The 21843-nt window shown below is 42.8% G+C and overlaps 1 protein-coding gene across 3 annotated transcripts; it reads left to right on the top strand.

Moving 5' to 3' along the window:
* Positions 1-380: 380 nt before the first annotated feature.
* On the top strand, positions 381-20700 carry GPR12 (G protein-coupled receptor 12). Of its 3 annotated transcripts, XR_004238221.1 has the most exons (3): positions 381-502; positions 19105-19354; positions 20169-20700. XR_004238221.1 is itself a non-coding variant. In XM_032099480.1 (2 exons), the coding sequence occupies exon 2, from the start codon at positions 1096-1098 to the stop codon at positions 2098-2100; it is 1005 nt and encodes a 334-aa protein (XP_031955371.1). In that variant the 5' UTR covers positions 381-502; positions 1084-1095; the 3' UTR covers positions 2101-11541. The 3 variants fall into 3 exon arrangements, 2 of the variants coding, with proteins under 2 accessions (XP_031955371.1, XP_031955372.1); XM_032099480.1 differs by lacking the exons at positions 19105-19354; positions 20169-20700 and adding an exon at positions 1084-11541; XM_032099481.1 differs by lacking the exons at positions 19105-19354; positions 20169-20700 and adding an exon at positions 1081-11541.
* The last annotated feature ends 1143 nt before the right edge of the window (positions 20701-21843 follow it).

Below are 21843 nucleotides of genomic sequence, written 5' to 3'. Positions count from 1 at the left end.
ACCCGTGCCGCCAGCACTTGGCTACCCCCACAGTACAATTTTCATTTAAATAATTCCGGGAGGCTCTTGCTGCAAGGGAGAAGCCGGCTGGTCCCTGCAGAGCAGCGAGGGGCATCTCTCCGGTGGCCGGCGGGACGCCCCGGCCGCAGGGCTGGGCTCGGCGGTCCCTCGGGGGCGGGGGACCGGGCCGGGGGCGTCCGCCCCCTTTTCCCCCCTCACCGCCTCCCCCGCGCGCACCTGCGCAGGCGCGCGCGCACGAGGCGCGCCCCCGCCCCCTCCCTCACACTCCCTCCCTCGCACACAGGGACACGCACACGCCCTGCGCGCGCGCGCGCGGGGGGCGCGCACCTGCGCTGCGCCTTCGGGCCCCCCCCCGCCCCCCCCCGCGCCGCGCCGGCCCCGCTGGCGCCTGGAAGGGACCGCGGCGACCCCTCCGTGCCTCGTCCTCCTCCTCCTCCTTCGTTCATCCATCCTTCCTCCGACCCGCCGGGGGACAGCCCAGGTGAACCGCCGCTGGGCGTGCGTGGGGTCGGGGTGGGGGGGTGTGTGTGTGGTGTCCGCGTCGAGTTTGTAAGTTCTCAGAGGATATCGCCCCACTCTCCCCCGAGCCCGGGCGGGGTTTCCTCACTGGGGGTCGGTGAAAGATATTCCCCTTCCCCTCCTCCTTCCTCATCCTGTCCGCTCCCTCCGTGACCAGAAATAATCCCGCGTTCAAATCGCGGCTGCAGGAGAGCGGGGTTTACGCCGCCCCGCAGCCGGCCCCCACCCCAAATTGCGGCGCTTAAAGGGAGCTTTAGCTGCTTTATGGGTTGCCTCCCGTGCCCGTGCCTCCTTCCCTGTGCAGGTTACCCTAAGGATCACTCAGCCTTCGTGCATCGGTCCCTTGGAGGATAATCTCGGGCAGTTTAAAATATCCTCCCCCATCCCCCGTTTTTGTTTTTATTTTCTGTTGTCACATTTATGTAACAAGTGCCTGCCTGCACATCAGGCTGGTGTTCCTGTCTAGGGCGTTGCATGCTCCGGGGGGTGATGTATCCAGTGCTGTGGCTGAACATTAAAAATAATGTCTTTCTGTTGAAGAAGACAGGGGTTAAAATGAATGAAGATCTGAAGGTTAATTTGAGCTGGCTGCCTCAGGATCATATAGAAGCCAGCTCTACAGAGAATGCCTCAGCTGCAGGCTCCTCCCTGGTTCCTGCCGTAGACCCTAAGCCAGAGCTTTTGGTAAACCCCTGGGACATTGTCTTGTGTACTTCAGGGACCCTTATCTCCTGCGAAAATGCCGTTGTGGTTCTGATCATTTTCCATAATCCCAGTCTTCGCGCCCCCATGTTCCTCCTGATAGGCAGCCTGGCGCTGGCAGATCTCTTAGCAGGCATTGGATTGATCATCAATTTTGTTTTTGCCTACCTTCTGCAGTCAGAAGCTACGAAACTGGTTACGATTGGACTGATTGTTGCCTCTTTCTCAGCATCTGTTGGCAGCTTGCTGGCTATCACTGTTGATCGTTACCTCTCCCTGTATTATGCTCTGACTTACAATTCAGAGAGGACTGTCACTTTTACCTATGTCATGCTTATATTGCTCTGGGGAGCATCTATCTGTATTGGACTGCTGCCTGTAATGGGCTGGAACTGCCTCAGAGATGAATCCACCTGCAGTGTTATCAGACCACTCACTAAAAATAATGCAGCTGTCCTTTCGGTCTCTTTCTTGCTTATGTTTGCCCTCATGCTGCAGCTCTACATTCAGATCTGTAAAATTGTGATGCGCCATGCCCATCAGATTGCCTTGCAACACCATTTCCTGGCCACTTCCCACTATGTGACCACCCGAAAAGGAGTGTCTACTTTGGCCATTATTTTGGGGACTTTTGCTGCTTGCTGGATGCCTTTTACGCTCTATTCTTTAATAGCAGATTACACCTATCCTTCTATATACACCTATGCCACCCTCCTGCCAGCTACCTACAATTCCATCATCAATCCTGTAATATATGCTTTTAGAAACCAGGAGATACAGAAAGCACTTTGGCTCGTCTGTTGTGGTTGTATTCCTTCTAACCTTTCTCAGAGGGCAAGATCACCCAGTGATGTCTGATTGGCAGCCAGGAGGACGCTCCTTAACATGTTACTTTCCAGACATTCTGTCTTTGGTTTAGATGCATTCATTAAATGGTGTGTGATGGGTTCACATAAAAACCACAGGATGGACGGACCTTTTTGTAAACAGAAAACCCCAGCGACCGAAATCAATCAAGTGGTTTAAGGAAGATTTCCAAAATCAAAATAATCAGTGTTCTTACAGACTTATGATGTTGCTCAGGGTCCTTTTTGTCATATTACCCAGACTTTGCCATGTTTGCCATGATTTTACATTAAGTTTTCTAATTAAAATTAGATTGAAATAGCATACTTCTTTAAAATCATTTAGGTGATTGAGTTTAGTCATACTGCATGTTACAATCTGTTGTTAGGATATTTTTTCCTCTTTAATTTTTTTTAAAATGGAAAAAAAAACCAAACCAAGTCCTGTTACCCCATCTGTATATCATGAGAATACTCTTCAAAATAATGGCCAATTGTACTGATTTATATGGTATTTATTGTAATAATCTCAGTGCAACAAATTTGCTCTAAGTGAGAAAGTATTTGTGCAGCTTTTTATTTTACATCTCAGCATGAATTAGGTTGACAATTGTTTTCAAGAGTTACCTGTTCTCTCATGTGGCTGGGTGTTAAAGCAAGAGATATGCGTTGCTTTCCTTTTCAAAAGTCAGACGTATGTTTTCACTTGCATGTTGGACATTGGAGCTATGCTGTTGATTTTAAAACTGACGGGGGTATCTTTGAAATTGATGAAATAATATGGCCTCTTTCGGCTATGCATTTGTAATAGATTGAAAACTAGGTTTCTCAGACAAGTTTATCTTTTCAGAAGAGTATAAGAAATGTTTCATAAAACAACCTACAAATTGTGTGCAGCACGTTTTTAGCACTACATGAAATGGTTCCCCTACATTTGTTATCAAGTCAAAACTATTACCATTTGTTTTCACTGTTCTCCTATGTAATTTTAAATACCAACATTTATAAATTCTCAAAGCGTATCTGGTTCAAAGTTATATGCAACCAGAACTGCAAGATGAAACAGTGTTTTCTCCTTTTCTGGAAGTTTCATTCTTTGCACTGTACACACGTCAGTTCACTTAATTATAGGACTTCTTTATAGTGCTGGTCTAGAAAGCAGAGCTTCCTCTCGTGAATGGTTAAATTTCAAACTGCTTCTAACCTTCCACTGAAGCCACATTAGAATGCACTAGAAATAAAGCATTGTTTTCTGATTTGAAGACTTGATTGTCAGAGAGAAAATCTTCCTGGCACTTGTCTTCGTGAAACTTACGGTGTACCCTCATGTCAGTGCATGGGAGTTTAGAGTACCACTTCCATTAGTGTTGATGGGAGCTCAGTGTGTTCATGCCCTGGCATCAGTAGAAGGTTATACTCCCTTGAATGTCAAAGTCTGCATATTGTATTGTTGCTTCAGTACCTTCCATTAAAAAAAAAAAAAATCCAAAACTCAAATGTAAAAATAGCAATATTTACAGTTCAATGAAAAAATATACCTGTGTAGTAGAGATAGTAGAGACAACTGTGCTGCTGGTCTGGATTTTTCCAAATGGAATCTGTCCTTTTCATGTGGACATCTGGATGACTGTAGCTTTTTGTGGCAAAGTTTCTGTGACGTTAAGAATCATATGCTATACACAAAGCTGAATCTCAAATGTGAGTTGTCTGTAAACAAGGCTCTGTAGAGATTTTTATGAGCAATAATTAATTTTAGTTGCAATGCTGCGTTTAAATTCCATTATTTATTTGGTTCAACCTTCATGATATTTGGTTTTTACTTGGTTATCTGATTAGTTTAATAATTGCATGGCATGACCCAGTAGAGCTGTGAATTTGAAGCTCCCCTGGCTTCCCTGTGATTTACAGATGCTCAGCAAAGTTAGACTATAACCTCTGCTCAGTGTAGGGTATTGGTGTTCTTCATCTACTTATGAATGATACTGAAACTCTAGTCATTGAATTTTGTTTCAATTTTTTGTATAAGAAATACTTCATAAATATCCATGCTACAAATGTGTGCAGTTTTGCAAGTATGCAAACTATTGGGAAATAATGGCAGTAAAAGTCATGAGATGAATAATGTAGAGAGGCTAAGTAATGTAGGATGGTACTTTTAAAAGAGAAAATAAGTTAAAGTCATGCAAACTTTGCTCCCCCTGCTTTTTCCCTTGTTTGTTCTTCTGTATCAAATTGCTAAAAGTATGATGAAGATGAGCAGCTAAAACTGTGACGAAAATTCAGTCCTGAGGGCAACTGTTGTTTTCCTTATGCAGACCTGTTCTCATCCTCTTGGATAACCTCACAGGCATTAGTGTTTTTCTCTAGGCAACACCTGTGTGGTAGGGAAGCCAGAGAAAAACAGCACAGAGGGAGATAATGTTGTCTCCTCTTCTCATGCTGTTTCACCTCGTGTCCTTGTCATCTTCCTCACTCCACAGGCTGCTCAATTCCGCAGAGGCTCTCCAGTGTGCCGGGGGAGCCGACCTCTTCCTTGTGCCAGAGCAGAGAGATTTGTAATTGGAAGCTTCTCTCCTGAGGAGCAGAGCAAGTCAAACGGAGGAAAGAAGGATTAATTATAGCAATCCCACAAAGCTAGCTCATAGGGATGTGATTTGCCCTTGTTTGAGGAGTTGTGCATGGTTACCTTCCACCACAAACAGATGAGAAACATGATTCTGCCTCCCAAGCTACTGCTGTGACCTCCAGTGAGGATTTTGCCTCTTCCAGAAATATGTTCTTAAATTGAGACTGTGCAGTATAGGCCAGAAAATCCTACTGAAAGTCAATGACATAGGTTTGCCTGCAGCTCAAAACTTTGCAGTCTGGCCAAACTTTACCATGGTCTGCAGCACTGGGATGGGTGCTACATAACACACCTCTGACTGAGCTCTGGGAAATAGGGGCAGAGCTGTGGGTACAAAGCTGCCTACCTCACTTGCACAGAAGAAGTGCTTGACAGCCAGTGACCTTTCAGGCCCTGCAGAATTAAGCAACTCTCTGCTGTCCCCTCAGAATGACAGGGGAGGCCCCCGTTCTGTATGGTGAGATGCCAGATCCATCCAAGGCCCTCCTGAAACTGGCAGAAATCCAGCCAATTTGCAGTTTCTGATATTTTGTTGTCCCATCAAAGGACAACAGTGCATAAGACCAGGGGGATTAGATTCACCATTCTGTGTACAGTGAAGTCGCTTTCATATCTCCTTTGTAATGACAAAAGATTGGGGGTTTTTTAACACGTAATTTGGTTTAAAGAATAGAAGTTCGTGTTTATTTATTAACACACTTAACCCAAAGTTAATAACATGTTGTATCCTGATGGGAAAACTTTATTTAGGTATACATTTATCCTCAAAGCTTGGGAGAGGATTTTTTAAAATTGTCTTCTTTTTTTTTCTTTTTTTTTTTTTAAACCGTTTCCCCCAATAGTAGTATTTCAGCAATAAGGAGAAATATGTTTTTAGCACAAGAGCAATAAAATCCTCCATGATGTGGATACTATAAATTGCTGAATAAACTCAGAGCAATAGAGAGGAAGCAATATATATTTTAGACAAAAAAAAAGTAACTTTCATAAGAACTTTCAGTAAGCGTAAGTCTTCCTTTGCTAAGCAGATGCTATCAGACCGATGTGGGACATTATTTCTGGTTGATTTGTTTTGTAATCATTGAATTCCTGAATAGAATTACACAGCAATAACATTTTACCTTAATTCTTGGATCCTGAATTTGTGCTATTTGCTGAAAGAATTATATACTGCAGTGGGGAGTTTTATTCTTTTCATTGTTTGGCATTTAGTTGTACAGCATTCTGTGGATAAATTAATAGTGTTCAGGATTTCCAGTTGTAACTTAATCCCAGGAATACCCGAATTTGTCATGCTCATCAAGATGGCTATGATAAATGGTGCTAGCCCATTCTGAAGACAGCTTGTTTATGATACCAGTGGAGAAAACCCCTACCAATACCCAGGCTCTTTGGAAGCAAGCTGAAAGGCCTGATACTGCTGCTGTATCTTCCTGCCATGGACACTCAGCAGTTGCATCCATCCTTTAGTGTTCAGGGACCAGCCTTGAGGCATCTTGGAGTCACTAAAACTCCTCCATGGACAGCAGTGAACTTTGGCTTGTACCAGGGCTCATGCTGTCCCCAAAGAGCTATTATTCTCTTGCCTCATTTTCTTAGGGATTTTTTAGCTTTTAAAAATAAAATACATGTGACTTCATTTCCCCAAGGTGGTAAGCAACCTGCTGTGTGACTGGAAGTTGGGATAAAATAGCATTGCTACAAATCAAGCCCCTGAAGCATAACTACACACTCATTACTTTAAAAAAAAAGGCGGTTCTGTAACATTCAGAACAATGTTTTCAGAATGTTGACCCTGACTTTTATGAAGAGAAACTATATATTTGGTCTGGTTTTCCTATGTACAATAAATAAATAAAAATAAGAATTGGACAGAGTAGTTGCTATTTAAAAACCCACCAGCTATCCTGTAATTTTATCTGAGATACTGAACAGTTCTAGATTGGCTTAGCGGTTGTCCAGAGATGTTCAATGGAGAAAAAGTAAGATCCCTCAATCACTGCTTATAGGGAACTAAAAGGGAGTGGTATAATTTATATCTCATGAATAAGCAATAGGTCAGGAAAGATAAATTAGGCATGTGTATCTCCCTCATTTGTCAGTAAAAGAATGATGGTACTCCCAATAAACTTGAAAAGGCTCCTCTCTGGAAATAGTTTTTTGGTAGAAGAGGAAATTACCCCTTAAAACTGGGTGCTTCTCTCTTCTTCAGATCAAGAATGCGCAGTTCCTTTTAATGGATCAGAAATCTGGATGAACTGCACGGATATCTGCTTTCATATTAAGTGGATGAGGAAAGATGAGAGATGGAAGCCTTTATGGCAGCCAGGTTCAGTCACTCGGTGCTTGAGCTTGGCCAGGAAGGATGCTTGAATAAATGCATCCCCTGTGAGAAGGTTATTTTGAACTGTCCATTTGGAACCTTACCCGAGGTACACAGAGCACCTGGGAGGGCCCTGGGGCTGTGCCTGTTCTGGGGTGTGGTGCAGCAGTCCTGTGTCCTTGAGGCTGGCAGTACAGCTGCCCCTCTTGAGGGATGTTCAGAGAGCAGAGAGGAGATATGATCAGAAGTGAGGCCCACCTTCCTTGAAAATATTTTCCATATTTTATTCAGATTATTACTTTTCTTGTTAGCACAGTCTTGCATGGCTCCACTTGAAATCAGAAGAGGGTTTTTGTGGAAAAATACTGAAAATTCAAAGTGGGACCACCAGAAGATTGTTTTACAGTAAGTCATTATGTATTTCTGTTTCTTTTGGGGAGCAGCTAAGCCTGTACCTTTGTAGTAAATGTTTCTTTGAAAACAATATGCCTTTGCACTAAAAAAGTCCATGCTGCAGTTTATTCACAAAATTGTTGTGATCTTGTAAGCCCCCCAAGAAGAAAGAGTTGCACATTTCACTGTTAACTTCTTACAAAAGAGAAGGGAAAAAACCAAACCTGAATGTAGGTTAGATGAAACCATATTGCAATTAATTAGTGTGTCACTGCTCTGATGCCAACTAATTCAGTGCCCCATGGAAAGGACGGGGGGAGACTTTTCTAGTGGAGATTCTTTGTAAATAGGTTGCGAGAGTAAAACTCATTTTAAAACAATGATCAGTTACAGTTGCTGTCACAAACTCCTTGAATTAGCTTTTAAAGAAATTGTCCTCACCTCCCCAAGCCTTTGTTTTGCACTTTACATATGCCAAGGCAATTTTTACACACTTGCTGACATGCCAGATGTTCAATTGGACAAGATAGTATTACATGTTTCCCCCTCCCAGGTAGGGGAAAGTGTGTTATGTCCCAGAACTGATAAACTGATTTAGTTATCTGATATCTCTAAGTAGCCCAGACCTTTCTAAAAAGCATGGAGTACTTACGGACATTCATTGCACATTTGGGGGCTTCCTTGAATTACAAGTGTGGAGTATTACTATTTTAACTGGTGGCCATAGGATTAGAGGTTGGGTTATTTTTTTTTCTCCTTCACGTCCCCACCATTGCAGCCCCCGGCAGTAAGATGTCTGGTGCAGTCCTTTTTGTTTCAAGGCAGGCATTGGTTTGCAGACTCAATGATCGTAAAGGTTTTTTCCAGCCTCGTAAGTACAGTGGTGCATTCCTAGGAAAAAGCTGATATACAAAGTTTTTAATAGTTTGTTATAACCCTTTCAAATATATCAGCAGTCCTTTTTCATTGAACAACTTAAGTGAGCATTTGCCTTGTACAGGAAATATCTGATTCACCTGTGGGGAGGGGAAGCAAGTGTACTGCTACTGGTTTTTTTACGCTGGTAGTATTCTTTTTCCTCTAACCATTTGATCCCAACCATATGGTCTACCACGATGTCCACAGGCCTACTCCTGGTTTCTGTAGGAAAAAGCAAGCCAGTACTAACTGCACATGCTGAAGACTGCATCCTGCAATGATTTACCTTAGAATATGGAGGGGGCTTCCACTTTGAAGGAATAGAAGCCAGCAAAATAGAGGTTTTATTTTTTCTTTCAAGTATAAACTCATTCTTAAAAGGAAATACCTATGTCCAGGTTTAACATACTAGTTTTATTACGTGCTGAGTAGAGAAACAGTTTCTTAGAATATTTTAGTATGCCATTAACTTGATTAAGTATGATGAGCTATCACTTTTAAATAGCATAATTACATACTTAAATATTATATATATATATACACATACATAATTATTACAATTAATTAAGTTACTTTTTATATGTATGACACGCCATATATCATACTCTATACCTTCGTTGTGGATGTGGTTAAAGTGTAACCTCTTTGCTGAGGCAGTTTCTTATGATCAAAGAAAAATATTGCCCAACTTGCATGAGTCTTACAAACACTGAAAGATCCAGCAGTAATTGATATTTCAACAAACAAAGACAGGCTAGAGGTTTGGGAGGGGAAGCAAATTATCATGGCTTTAATTTGGACAAATCCCACTGCCAGCTTTGAGATTACAGGAATGTGTTCTATGACCGCAGGTGGTATAGAACTCAGGAAAGATATTTGTCACAAGCATGGGCCTGCAGAGCAGTTACATCTTTATCCACACATTGTTCCCTTTTGTCTCTCACTCTTCTTCTGTCTTTCATAGGTGCTTTGGTGCATAGGTGCTATAAATGTGCCTCTGAAATAACGCTGTAAACTCTGTCTTTAACTTAAACAGTCCTTTAACAGGACTGCCCAGATCATGATTCCACACAGTCATGGGACACAGGTGGACATTTCTCACTGCCTGATGCTCACCTGGGGAATATTAGAGTTTCTAAAAAAATTTACGCATTCATTTTTAAAGGGCACACAAAATACATATATGCTTCAGGGGTTTTCTGGGAAAAAGGTCTAGGACCTCTAAGATCTAGGGCCAAGGTATAGAGCTCTAATGCACTGATTACTTACGGTCCCATAGAATTTTCCTCTTACTTCAGTGTTCACTAAGATTAAACCCATCAAAATAATCAGGAATTTGGCTTCCCCTGCTTTCAGGGAAGAGATATTTTATAGTATGCAAATGAAAGCAGCATGACCTGGCCCTTCAAAAATTGAAATACATCCAGAAAAGGACAAAAGGTTGTGTCCCCGTGGAGTGTGAGCAGTTGTGCCACATCCATAGGTTTTTGTGTTGCCACTCTTTGGTTGCCCTCTGACAGTGTAGTCCCTCAATATATGAGCAACACTCAGTCCACCTCATGGTGCCTCTGCCCCAGAGGGCTCACAAGAAAAGAGCAGAGAGGTGAGGTGTGTCTGCAGTGTTGGTCACAGGTCACAGCATGGTAGGTTTGGAAGGGAGCTCTGCTCTCAGCACAGAGCTTTCTGAAGGTGTGACAGAAAGTAGGGAGCCTTCTTCAACCACATTCCAGGCAAACTGGAGCTCTTCTCTTTTGTGTCACCCTCTCAGTGTAAGCAGAGAGACTTTCCTTAGTCTAGGAGGAGGAGGGTAAGTGGTTGCTGGGAGTTAGCACCCTCCAGCACACAGCTTTTTACACGGCAGCTATCCCAGAGCCGAGCAGCTGAAGGTACAGCAATCTGCTTCTGAAGTCAGGCTGGTCCCGCTAGGAAGAAAATGCACTTTTCCAGAATGCAGGAGCAGTGTGTGTGATTTGTGCCAAAAGTGTGGAATGAGGATTGCAGCTGAAGCAGCAGGTAAATTGCCTGTGATACACATACAGCAAAATAGGCAGTCTCTAGGGTTATTTGCATGTGCTCAAATACATTTTATGGTTGAAGCTGATAGCAGTCTCATATATGTATGGAAGAGGAGAAGAGTACAGACTTTCCTGTTGGGCCTCAGCCAGGGCCAACCAAAGGAAATGGGCATTCTTGGTTTTGTCATTGTTTCTAGAGAGAGACAAATTACACCTCTATCCATTTTGATGTCTATAGGTTTTTCCTCTTTGGGGCTAAAGTCCTCCTTTGTTTGGTCTGAGCTTTACTGTCACAGCCAAAATCTACAAAAGTTGATTGTAAATGCGTTTACAAATGGAATTTCATAGGATAAGTGCTATAAGTGTGCCTCTGAAATAACACTGTAAACTGTCTTTAGCTTCAGGCCATGAAATTTGGAATACCCCGGGCTAGTAGAACCACTTGTCATTTTCTAGACTTACTAACTAGACCCCCACATTTTTTGTTGCCAAATGCAATTAAAGATAACCTGTAGTTTATCACGTTCATCTCATGAAGTCCTCAGAGGGAACTTTTCCTAGGAAACATTGTACATTTCAGGCAGACACTCGATACTACTGACTGCAGTGTAGTTCCGTGCTGAATTCTAAAAGCTTTAGCAAAAGCATCTGCATGGAGGATAGTTCTCATGCTACACGTCCCACTAGGAGCCAGGTGGATTGAAATCCTGCATGTTGTGCTTTTCATGAGAACCAATTACTGGTTTCATACGTAAGGGCCTGTGGTTATTTCTTATACTAATTTAGGTTTTTGGTTTGGTTTCTGTTTATTTAACTGTGGTTGAAGTTTGAACCATAGCTTGCCAGTGTATGAAGTGATTTTAAAAGGAAGTGAAACATCTTTGCCTCAGTTTCCCTTAAGCTTAAAGCTTTGAATTGCAACTACAGAGCTTCTTGTTGTAAACAAGATAGTAATTTAATGCACTTTATTTAAAAAAGGCACAAATTATTTTCTTTATAAAATGTTACAATTGCACTATGCTGTAAGAATTGGTTACTAAATATAAACTGTACAGTTTTGTAGTCAACATTGTAAGTGTTTAGTCATAAATGATTGAAACAATTACATGTTTCAGTTAAATGTTAATTTTATATGTGGTGTATGTAGCCATAAATAAATTCTCCTTTTTAAAAAAAGAATGGTTGGTTGTTTCATTTCATTGAATTCCCCATTCTGTTTCAAATAACAAAGCTATATCCTTTCTAATTTTTAAATTCTAAGATTTAAGTATGTTCCAGTGCAAAGAGATGACAGATGACACTGACTAAACCTGTGCAAACTTAAGGTGAACTTCTGTGGATCCCCTGCATCTACTAACACTGCAGAAGGAAATACCAGGCACTACAGACAAAAACTCTGAAAGAAGAGCTAACAGGAATTCTTGAATGTGAAAGCCAGAGTGACCTTCAAGTTAATTTATCTATACCGCACTCTCTTCTGACACACTGCCTTTTATTATCGTAGTACACACTCAGTTTTGGGGAACAAAATGCAGTATGGATTATAAGAGGTTCTACATTTCATCTTGCTAAATGGATGTAAATACTTAATATTTGAGTTAACAATCATTAACTGGGAGAGGTAAAAGTTACTATGAAAGTAAGAAGCTATGTTAACCTAGATTTTTTTTAGAAGCTTGGTCCTAATCCTTGAATTAAGTAACTGAAAAATCAGATGCACAATCACAGTTCTGTATTTCCAGTTTGACTGTTTCAGATAGGCTAAAAGAAAATGGTCGACTGTCTCATTTTCCAAATTAAATTTTTTTGTAAAATGTCTATCTTAATTTGTCTGAATGGTTTTCTTGAACACCCAGCTTATTTTCCAGGCATACAAATTGATGGAATGAGTTACATCTCTAACCGTAGGACTGGCTATCATGTACCATAGCCATTCAAGTGTGGCTTCTAAAAGAAATGGGCCAGTGACTGATATCCAGGTAAATGACTAAGAGTGAGGCTACTTCCTTTATACTATGCAGGACTGCAGTCCTGCGTGTCAGATGGATCCTGAAGGAGATTTTAGGGATGTTTACTTCTACCAGACACAGCTGTCCTCTCCACCTCTCACATCAGACAGTAGGCACCACCTGTTTTGTCTAAAGAAGAAATTGATATCATGGTGCAGGAGTAGAGACCCAGTTGGTTTCTCTGCAGTTAAACTGTAGGCAAAAGGACTGCAGCACAGTGGTGACCAGAATGTATTTGATAAATGTTTTTTGCTTACAACAAACATTAACTACAACTACACAATATAGACCCTTAGGAACTTTCAGCCATCCACTTTACTAGACTGGAAAAGAAATAAGAATTAATTGGAAAAATACCAGTAGAGAGGGAGGGGAAATAAATGCTTCACCTAATGGAGAAGCCAATATTGAAATCATCTGGCCCTGGCTGTTTGGGGATCAGTTAGGGCTTGATTGATGGAGCCTAAAGTAGGACAATGAACTGAACCTGTTCTGACCATACAGTGCATGTTTAACTTGCTACTGCAGTCAGGAGGACCAGGAATGAGCCAGGAACAGCAGAGTTGGATGGTTCAAGCATCTTGACATTTCTGTGTTGGTGCCTCTTCCATATGTCCAAGTGTCGGCATCAGCCTAACAGAAGGAATTACCATTAAGAGGGCAAAACGGCTGACCAAAACAATAAATAGAATAGTAAAAACCTGCCAAAACTTAATGGTAATCAGCCAGAATTGCAAAGGAGTTCCTGTTAAAATGGTGGAAGTATTAATGACGTTACAGAACTGGTAGATATCCTGGCTGCATTTTAGTTTAGAGCAGGTAACATCCTGCTTACGAAGCAATCCACAGTATCAGAAGCTCAGGAAACAGTTAACTGGGAACCTTAGGCATTGGCAATGCTTAGACCAAGCAGTGAAAACTACTTTGTGCCTCCTGCCAATGGCAGAGTGCTTTATGCACTATGGTTGGATATCAGGTATGCCAGCTGAGTCTGGAGCTAAGCAGAGGGTAACAGAATTGTTAATAATGGGTATGCAACAGAAAACTGATGTGGCCGATAATAAATGGTCACGGTGCTTAAAAGGATAAAAAAGTTGAAAGCTGTCCAGGAGATGAAATAATTTCCATGCTACAGTAAACAAAACAAAGGTTCTTTATATGAGGCCCACAAGTGGAAATTAAAAAGTGTAGTTTCAGTGTTCTTTAGTTCAAGGATGCTTGACTGCATCGCTCCAGGTGTGCCTGCCTGTTCTTAGGTTCATTTAAGCATCTGTAAGTCACATCAGAGATGAGCTGCTGAGTTGGACAGACTTTTGGACACAGAGCAGCATATTTTACCTTCTTACTAAATTCTTATGAGTCCTCTTAGGCATAGCAGAATGTCAGAGAGTGTCTGCTACCTCACCACTGTCCTATACCGTGAATCTTTGATGTCTATGGAAAGTGTGAGGCCTGTGCAGTTAATGGAGATTTTACATTCACTGCTGAAAATGTCATAGGAGAGACCATCAATGTGGCATGTATGACAAAGACAACGCCATTTGCAGATATTTTAGAAATCCTTCATTTTAAAGTTGTTTTGAAATTATCTATAATCATGCACATCCAAGTATTTCATTTCTCTAATATTGCTTCTAAAATTAGCAGCTCAAATCTATTTTTCTTTTTAGTTTTTTTCTAATCGAAATGTCATCCTCATAACAAAAGTGCTCCATGGGGTTGTTACTGCTTTTGCATTCCTCTAATGTGGATGTGAGCTGAGCAACCCCACTGCAGTACAGCACGTTACAACCAGCACTTGGGTAGTACATGCAGATCGGCTCTTACTTGAGCATATTCTGCTTGCAAATTTTATTGGGATTTTCTTTCATATCTGCCAAAGCCTTTCATCCCCGTATTTTGCACTAACTGTAAAGCTGGTGGCCTTTCAATGCAGGCATTCTTTATCTGACAGCAAAAGATATTTTAATGTAACCAGGACACTGTCTTCCCAGCAGTGGCCTAGCAGAGTTGCTTTCACCTTCATTTTTATCATGATGTATGGCATTTAAACGGTGCTTGACAGAAAGCCTATATAAACACATTTTCTAAGATACATTGAGTTTGCCATCATCATCATTTTGAGCTGTCAAGCTCAAAAACACACAGTTTCCAGAACAAGGATCAACACATTCCAAATCATTCTGCTTACAAGGGGAATACAGAGGATATGGCAAACTGAAGTGGAAAAGAGCCCTCACAACTCCCATTTCAGGCATTAGATAGGTCTAAGTGGGGCCAGAAGATTCCAGAATCTCAAACTAACTTCAGGATTTCCTTCACTCCCCTGGCTATTCCTAGTCTTTCACCTTTGCATGAGGGGGCTGGTTCTTGTTCCCCCCTTATCTCTCACATGGCATCTGTTGCTGCAGCCTCCAGCTCCCCTTCTGCTTTTTCCTCAGTGGTGCCACTGGTGACACAGTGCAAGGACGTACATGGAAATTACTGTCAACATGGCAAACCATACATCTGCAAGGGCATCAGGCTGGAGAAGGAAGCACTTGCTATTTGCCAGTCTAGCCCAACAAAGAACCACTCCCTGACATCTAAGCAGATCAGATAGCCCCACTGCTTTCAGAGGGAAGCAAGGGCAAGCTGCCGCTCCCCTGGCCCTGGCCTAAAGGCAGGGGACTGTTGGAGTGGAGGGGCTGGTCCCTGCACAGCCTGCAGACACTCCCTTACTCCATTACTCTGGAGGTATGGTTGAGTTCACTGCCTGGCAAGGTATAGCATGTGTTATGTTGAGCCAGGGCCACACAGCAGCAGCTCATCTCTCCCTTGATGCTTTGGATCCTTCTGCAGCCTTGTTTCTTGCTCAAATGGGCTCCAGGATTTATTGTCAATGCTGGATTCCCAATCCCTTTACAGCTTTTTGTGGCAACTAATAGAACAGATCTGGTTTTTGTTGTTTAATTAAACAGCCTATATTAGTGTCCCTGGAGCTCTCTGTGCTGAGGTTGGTTTTGGTTTGGGTTTTTACCCTCTTCTAGGAAGATGTCACAGAAAAATGGTGTGGTTTCTTGATGTTCAGTCCATTTCATTCATCATGCTTTTTCTGGAAAGTGTTTGTTTGCCTTCCATCCAGCCACAGCTTGTGCACAGCCTTCACAAAAACACAGTCAGCCTTGCCAGTAGATGTGTCTGGTGTTAGATCTGCAAACCCCCGTGTCTGCCATCACAGGGTCGTTCAGGCTGGCTCCAATTCAGCAGCTGCGTGTCAGCTGTGGAATCGCACTCAGAAGCCGCCTCTTCCCCAGGAGCAGCGGCAGCCCTGCTCGGATGGCAGCAGCAACCTGCCTGTGCTAAAATTGGATGTTTCTGCTGGCAGAAGGGGAGGCCAAGAGACTGTTCCTTGGGGTGCTGTTTGCTGCTGCTGTGGTCACCACATCCCTGGGGCCTGGGGAGAGTGAGGGACAGACAGCAACAGGCACTGGTCAGGGAGACTGATTTTCCTTCCCCTGTGATCCCAGGTTGCGAGCAGGTGTAGGAACAGACATTTACCTGTCCAGGATATGTTTGCTGCTCAGCCATCTATGGTGCATCTTCCCTCTAAGATTCACCTGGCTATCTGGGTGTGTGGACATGCAGCAGGGCTGTGCTGTAGGAGTGTGTACGTAGCAGACCCACAGCAGCTTGTTAGCTTCCAGCTCGTATCAATTCAATGTCTTTCCATCGCATTTACCCTTAATTTGCCTTGCCAAGGAACGTTGCATTCTTCTTCAGAGATGAGATAAAGCATTCATCAGAGCTCAGTAGTTTCCCTTATTCTCTTCAGTGTTTTTCTGCTTCTGTGTGATTCTATTAGAGGCTTTTTTAATGAGCAGTCATTGATCACACACGTCTGTCTCCAGAGATCTAAACAGCAGAATCTCCATAATTTCCACTGCTTCACAAAATGATACAGTGTTTCATTAAAGACAAGTTAAAAACAGAACAAAATGCTGCTCTGTGTCCCTTTCAATCTTCTCACCTTCAGCAGTCATTTGCAAAAAGACTGTTCCTTTTTCCTCTGCTTAGAAGTTATTTTTTACACCATTTAGATGACAGCTTAATCATATGATTAAAGGACTTCCCCAAGCACAGGTCTTCCCCTTGTGTCAAAATATCAGTGGATTCCATATTTAACATCAGTCGCAGCTGTGTTGCAGCCGTAGGTGAAGTTTCCCCTGTGAATAGCTTGCGTGATACTATATCACTGTGGAGAGTGCTTCCTGTTGGAAAGCTGTTCTGAGACAAAAGCCAGCAGGGCTCCAACCCCCATGGTGGAAATGAGCAGCAAAAATCCCAAGCAGCAGCTAAGTACCTGTAAAGATGTCAGTATATGTGGAGAGGTGGGCCCATTATAGAATAGTTCAGACCATTTATGATAAAGTAGCAATTTTGTTTTGAAAGATACAGAAGCCTTGACAAACACATGTAAAGTGCTCCACAACAGATGGCAACGTGAGCACAAAGAGGTCATATCAAGCATGTGGCAAACACAAATATCTGCTGCTCTTCCTTCTTGCTTCCCTAAGTGTTTGCTGTGAGAATGTGGCAGATAAGACTAGTGCTCTCTGTCATTGTGCATTTGTGGGATTAATGTCTAAAACAAATTATTACAGTGAGTTTAACACTTACTTAAAAGTTCTGAACAATTTCCACTCCTGAACTAGGCTACATCACATCATATCACATCACCTGTATTTCCCCCTGCCAATAGCTCATATCATCTGGAAGAGTGCACCACCACATTGCAGTTGTAAAATTTAACATAATATTGCCTTGTTGTCAGGCTTAGAGTGTAAAACAGGCTGGCATCAGCTTTCTGCTGCTGAAGGAGCAAATAGCAGTGTAAAAAAGAGCTGGCAATTTGAAAGGCTTCCAGTAATAGGGTAAGGGAAAGATAGGGATACTTCACAGATTCTGTGAAGCTTTGGCCACTGTGCACCACCTCCCCTTGCACACTGCAGACATGTCTCCAGTCTGAGCCAGGGAAAACACAACGGGAGAGACAGCAACTGAGAATTTCTGGGCAGTGCATCAGGTTAAAACCTATGAGGCCTAAGGTTTATTTGACCCATTAAAAGTTACTAAAAGCCTCACTTCCAAGAGGGTTTTACCAGATGCTTTTCTTTCCTGGTGAAGCTGGAGCGCAAGAGATATTTTGCAACGAGCATCCATTGGTTCAACTGCAGCAGAGGTACAATTTCCTGCAGAAAGGTCACAGGCCATTTGCAGCTTTCCGAGTCAAAAGCAATCCTTAAAACTCCATTTAAAAACCACCTGGCAGCAGTTGTCAAGCACTATAATTGCCCCTGTGCTGTAGCATCTGACTGTGAGAACCAGAACTCGACACAAAATCCTGCCCAGGAGAGATTACGGCTTTGTTACTGATGGTAAAACCAGAGCAAATGTGTAAATGGAAGAGCAGGATGTTGCTTTTGAGTGCACAGCATCACGGCTGGGATACAGTGTTCCAGAAATAAGTGGGGTGATGAGCTGGTGCCTGTGTTATGTGAGAGCTCATCTTGTCTACAGTGAACATTGTAAAAGAATTCAGGAAGCAATGCGGAAACTTTTTGATAGCTCAGCTTTTCATCTGGTTCACCATCAGGAGAAAGAGAGGTCGGGGTAGCTGGTGAGGTATGGAGATGGTATTTCAGATCACTGTGAGCCAAAAAAAGCTTGGAAGCCAGCAGGGCAGCTGAGAGAGACTCAGCTTGGACCTGCGTGGAGGAAGGGATTTCAACCTTGATGCATGAGTTTCGATATGAAATCAAATTTAGCAGATGAAATGGCTAGATAGGAACTGTTTGGAAGCTCTGACATTTATATAAAACATACAGACATCCGTCCTTTTACCTACAAAGGCTTTATAATACCTAAATTGTCATCAAGATAACAGAGGTCAGACTGCTCAACAAATTGCCATCATCTTGTGCTGCATTTGGATGTTGAGGGGTTTGTTTATTTATAAACACACACCCCTACAGGTAAGTCAGAGGTTGCACAACAGCCTGGGGAGTTTGGGGGAGTTTGGCTCATTCAGCCTGGAGAAGATCTGGCTTCACAAGGACCCAGCAAAGCTTGTGGGGGTGTTTTCAAGACAACGGATACAAGATCTTCATGGTGCATGCTGAGAGACTACAGGCCCAAGGGAAACAGTGAGGAGGAGACTGGATATAAGAAGAAACTATTTCCCCATCAGGACAGCCATGTAAGGGCACAGGTTGGCCAGAGAGGTTGTACAATCTCTCTTGGAGGTTTTCAAAACCCTGAGCAACCTGGTCTGACCCTGCTTTGAGACAGAGGTTGGACCAGAGACCTGCTGGGGTCGCTGCCAACCTGAACTATCCTGTGGTTCTCATGGAGAATGAGACACACCTTTGGGTGTCTGTACCATGATCTGGAAGGCTTAGACCTTGACAGAGCATTATCATAGAATCATAGAATATTAAGGGGTTGGAATGGACCTTAAAGATCACCAGTCTCAATGCGCCTGCCATGGGCAGGGACACCTCCCACCAGACCAGGTCACTCAAGGCCATATTCAGCCTGGCCTTGAACCCTGCCAGGGTTGGGGCATCCACAGCTTCTCTGGGCAACCTGTTCCAGTGTCTCACCACCCTCACAGTGAAAAATTTCTCCCTAATATCTAACCTAAATTTCCCTTCATTCAATTTGTACCTATTTTTCTTTGTCTTATTTTTAGTTCCTAACAAGGAGGAAGATAGAGATCAAGCCTTGGAAGACACTCCCTAGGAAATGGGGGATCCCTATCTCCTGACATGTAGATCAGCTGCTGGGATGGCTTGAGGCAAGCAGAAACTACTGGATTTAGTAAAAGAATAAATGCCTGACAAATTAAAAGAGGCTATGAAATACTGGTGGTCTGGCTTAAAGATCTAGTGGACATTTCTGGTGTTAAACAATAGGAATCCACGACCGTGGTCACAGCAGAGGTATTGACAACCTCCACAGGTTACACATTGGATCTTCCTTCTCTGCCTCTTGGTATCTGCTGCCTTGAACAGTAACAAACAGCTTTGGTGTCTACCAAAGTGGAAGGGCAGAGAAAGAATAGGGCCCCTAGCCATTTTTTTTCAGTTTTTACACTATGTCCTTCAGAATTTTAAGTATTTTCCCCATTATTCATAACACTGGGTGCTCACAGAAGGTAACACACTTTAAAATTTCAAACATTATAAAAAGATCTGCCTTGGGACATGAGCATTGGAAATAAAATTAATTAAAATTACACCAAGGTCTTCATTCACCCACAGAGGGTTTATGTCAGATCAGAGGCAGAAACAGTATTTGAAAGAAAAAGTTAACACTTGTATGTCAGTCTACTCAACAGATAAACCAGAACAGCAGAAAGATCAGAGTTACAGCACGAGGCAGCATTAGCATTTGTATTCGCAGTGGGAAAAATTTCCAGTACCATTAAAAGCATGTTCTTTGTGAAACCAAACAACTCACAGTCACTCAGCTCCAGCCCAAGTTGTAGGCAGATGTCAAGTCTGCAGGGCCATATCATCTGAAAGAGTTAAAGCAGAACCTTGTGTCTGCAGGGTACCTGGCACAACATACCCTGCTCCTCCACCTTAGAATCATAGATAACCTGTGTTTAGTACAAATAAAAAAATAGAACTATCAATCACAAATATGAATTCACCATTATTTATTTCTCTATTTGAAATAATTTGAGGGTATCAGTCTAGTTGGTGGTGACTGATCCATTTTTCCCTTGATGTTTGACTCTTTTATTCACAGACTGGAAAAGAACCAAGAGCACAAAAGTAACTTAAAGACGTCCTGTCCTCCCGAGGACTGAGGTACAAGGAAAAGCTTGCACTATTTCTGGATGGAGTGAACCCTCCAGTCGTCAGGACTACCAATGCTGAAGTCACAGGGGGGAAAATAAGGGAGGTAAAATATCCTGCCTCTGCCAGCATTACTAATCAAGTACTAATGGTTATGACATGAACATTTTCTATGGCAGCTGGTGCATTGCTAAACTAATATATATTCCTTAATACTATTTTCCATATTATTATGTCTGGCATTATCTCTAGATATAATACAATTTTGCTGCTATAACAGAATAAAATACTACACATCCACAGTTTATAGAAATTCCTCTTCCCTGCTCTGTCTTTGCAATGGACCAAACCACCTGAGTAAGTGAAGTAACAGCTCATTTGTCACTGTCCCAGCCACTTGTAAAAACCCCTTGCTAGGAATCATGTTCAAACTGCTTTTTGGCTTTTGTCCTGTTGAAAAGATTCGTTGAAAGTCTTGAACCTGCAGCAAGAACTTGTTCCTGACTTACACTGCATGCATGTTTAAGAAACCTTCACACTCAAAAATACCTGATGGAAGTCTCCATATCGGCCATCTGGACCAATTGCAATGGGCCCACCACCATCCTGCCCAGCCACAAGCTGCTCACCTGGCAGCTTCCATCTCCATCAGCCAGAGAGAAACAACCTCAGTTCATTGGCAGTTGGTCACTGGAAACCCTGAGTACCAACTCCTGAGTGGCATGGGAACCCACCCTGAAACAGAGCAGAAGGTGCCCTACAAACACTCAGCAACTCAGCCTTGGAGGGTGTGAGGCTGCCAGTGAGAGTCAGCACTTAGCCTGGGGATGAGGGAGGATGGGAGGAGGCTTGTCTTCAGGAGAATGTGCATTATAAACTGTGCCAGGTTTCACCTTAAAAGAAAAGCATTATTTCCTAACTTTTCATGTAGGAGGAAAAAAAATACACCCACACAAAACAGGGTAAAAAATAATGTCCCTCCCTGCCATTGAAACCGGGGCTCTCTGACCTGGGTTACTCTACTGGCCACCAAAGGCCACCAAACCTCTTTGTTTTGGGTAGGAGGGAAGTTCTTGGGAAGGTGTAGAAAGTGAGACATGGGGGACACGTGCTCACATCACTCCCTGAACACTTCTGGAAATGAAGGTATGTGGAGAATCCCTTCCGTGTCGAGTGTATTCCACAATGGAGACTAACAATAGAGAAAACATGAAGCTCCAGATGTACCAAAGGTAATAGTATCACACACACACATTTACACCCATCCATAAGGTAAAGCCTGTCCATCACCACTCTGTTCCCTGACAGGAGAAGGAGCAGCTGAGGACAGTTCCTGGGGGAATCTGCTTGTCATTGGTGTTTTTCCAAGTGGGGTCTGAGCAACAAAATGAAGTAGAGCTTGCACAGCCCAGCAGAGCTGCGCACCAGCTGTGCAGGGTACCTGCCACCTACCTCTACTGCAGCACAAAATCTTGCATGAGCTAATGCATGAGCCCTGCCAAGAAGCTGATCTGAGGTGCCCAGAGCACATTCTCACTTGAAAGACAAAGAAACTGAAATAAACGAAGGAAGAAGTTTTGTCTTTATGACTACAACTCCCAGGACACCAGGGCTTTCCCTCAGCT

Source organism: Corvus moneduloides, chromosome 2, assembly GCF_009650955.1.
Source record: "Corvus moneduloides isolate bCorMon1 chromosome 2, bCorMon1.pri, whole genome shotgun sequence".
NCBI classification, from domain to species: Eukaryota; Metazoa; Chordata; class Aves; order Passeriformes; family Corvidae; genus Corvus; species Corvus moneduloides.
This window is presented reverse-complemented; position numbering and strand designations above follow the sequence as displayed.

What these genes read in the sequence shown, in the direction of transcription:
- GPR12 (XM_032099480.1), top strand. Translation starts at nt 1,096, where the DNA reads ATGAATGAAGATCTGAAGGTTAATTTGAGCTGGCTGCCTCAGGATCAT.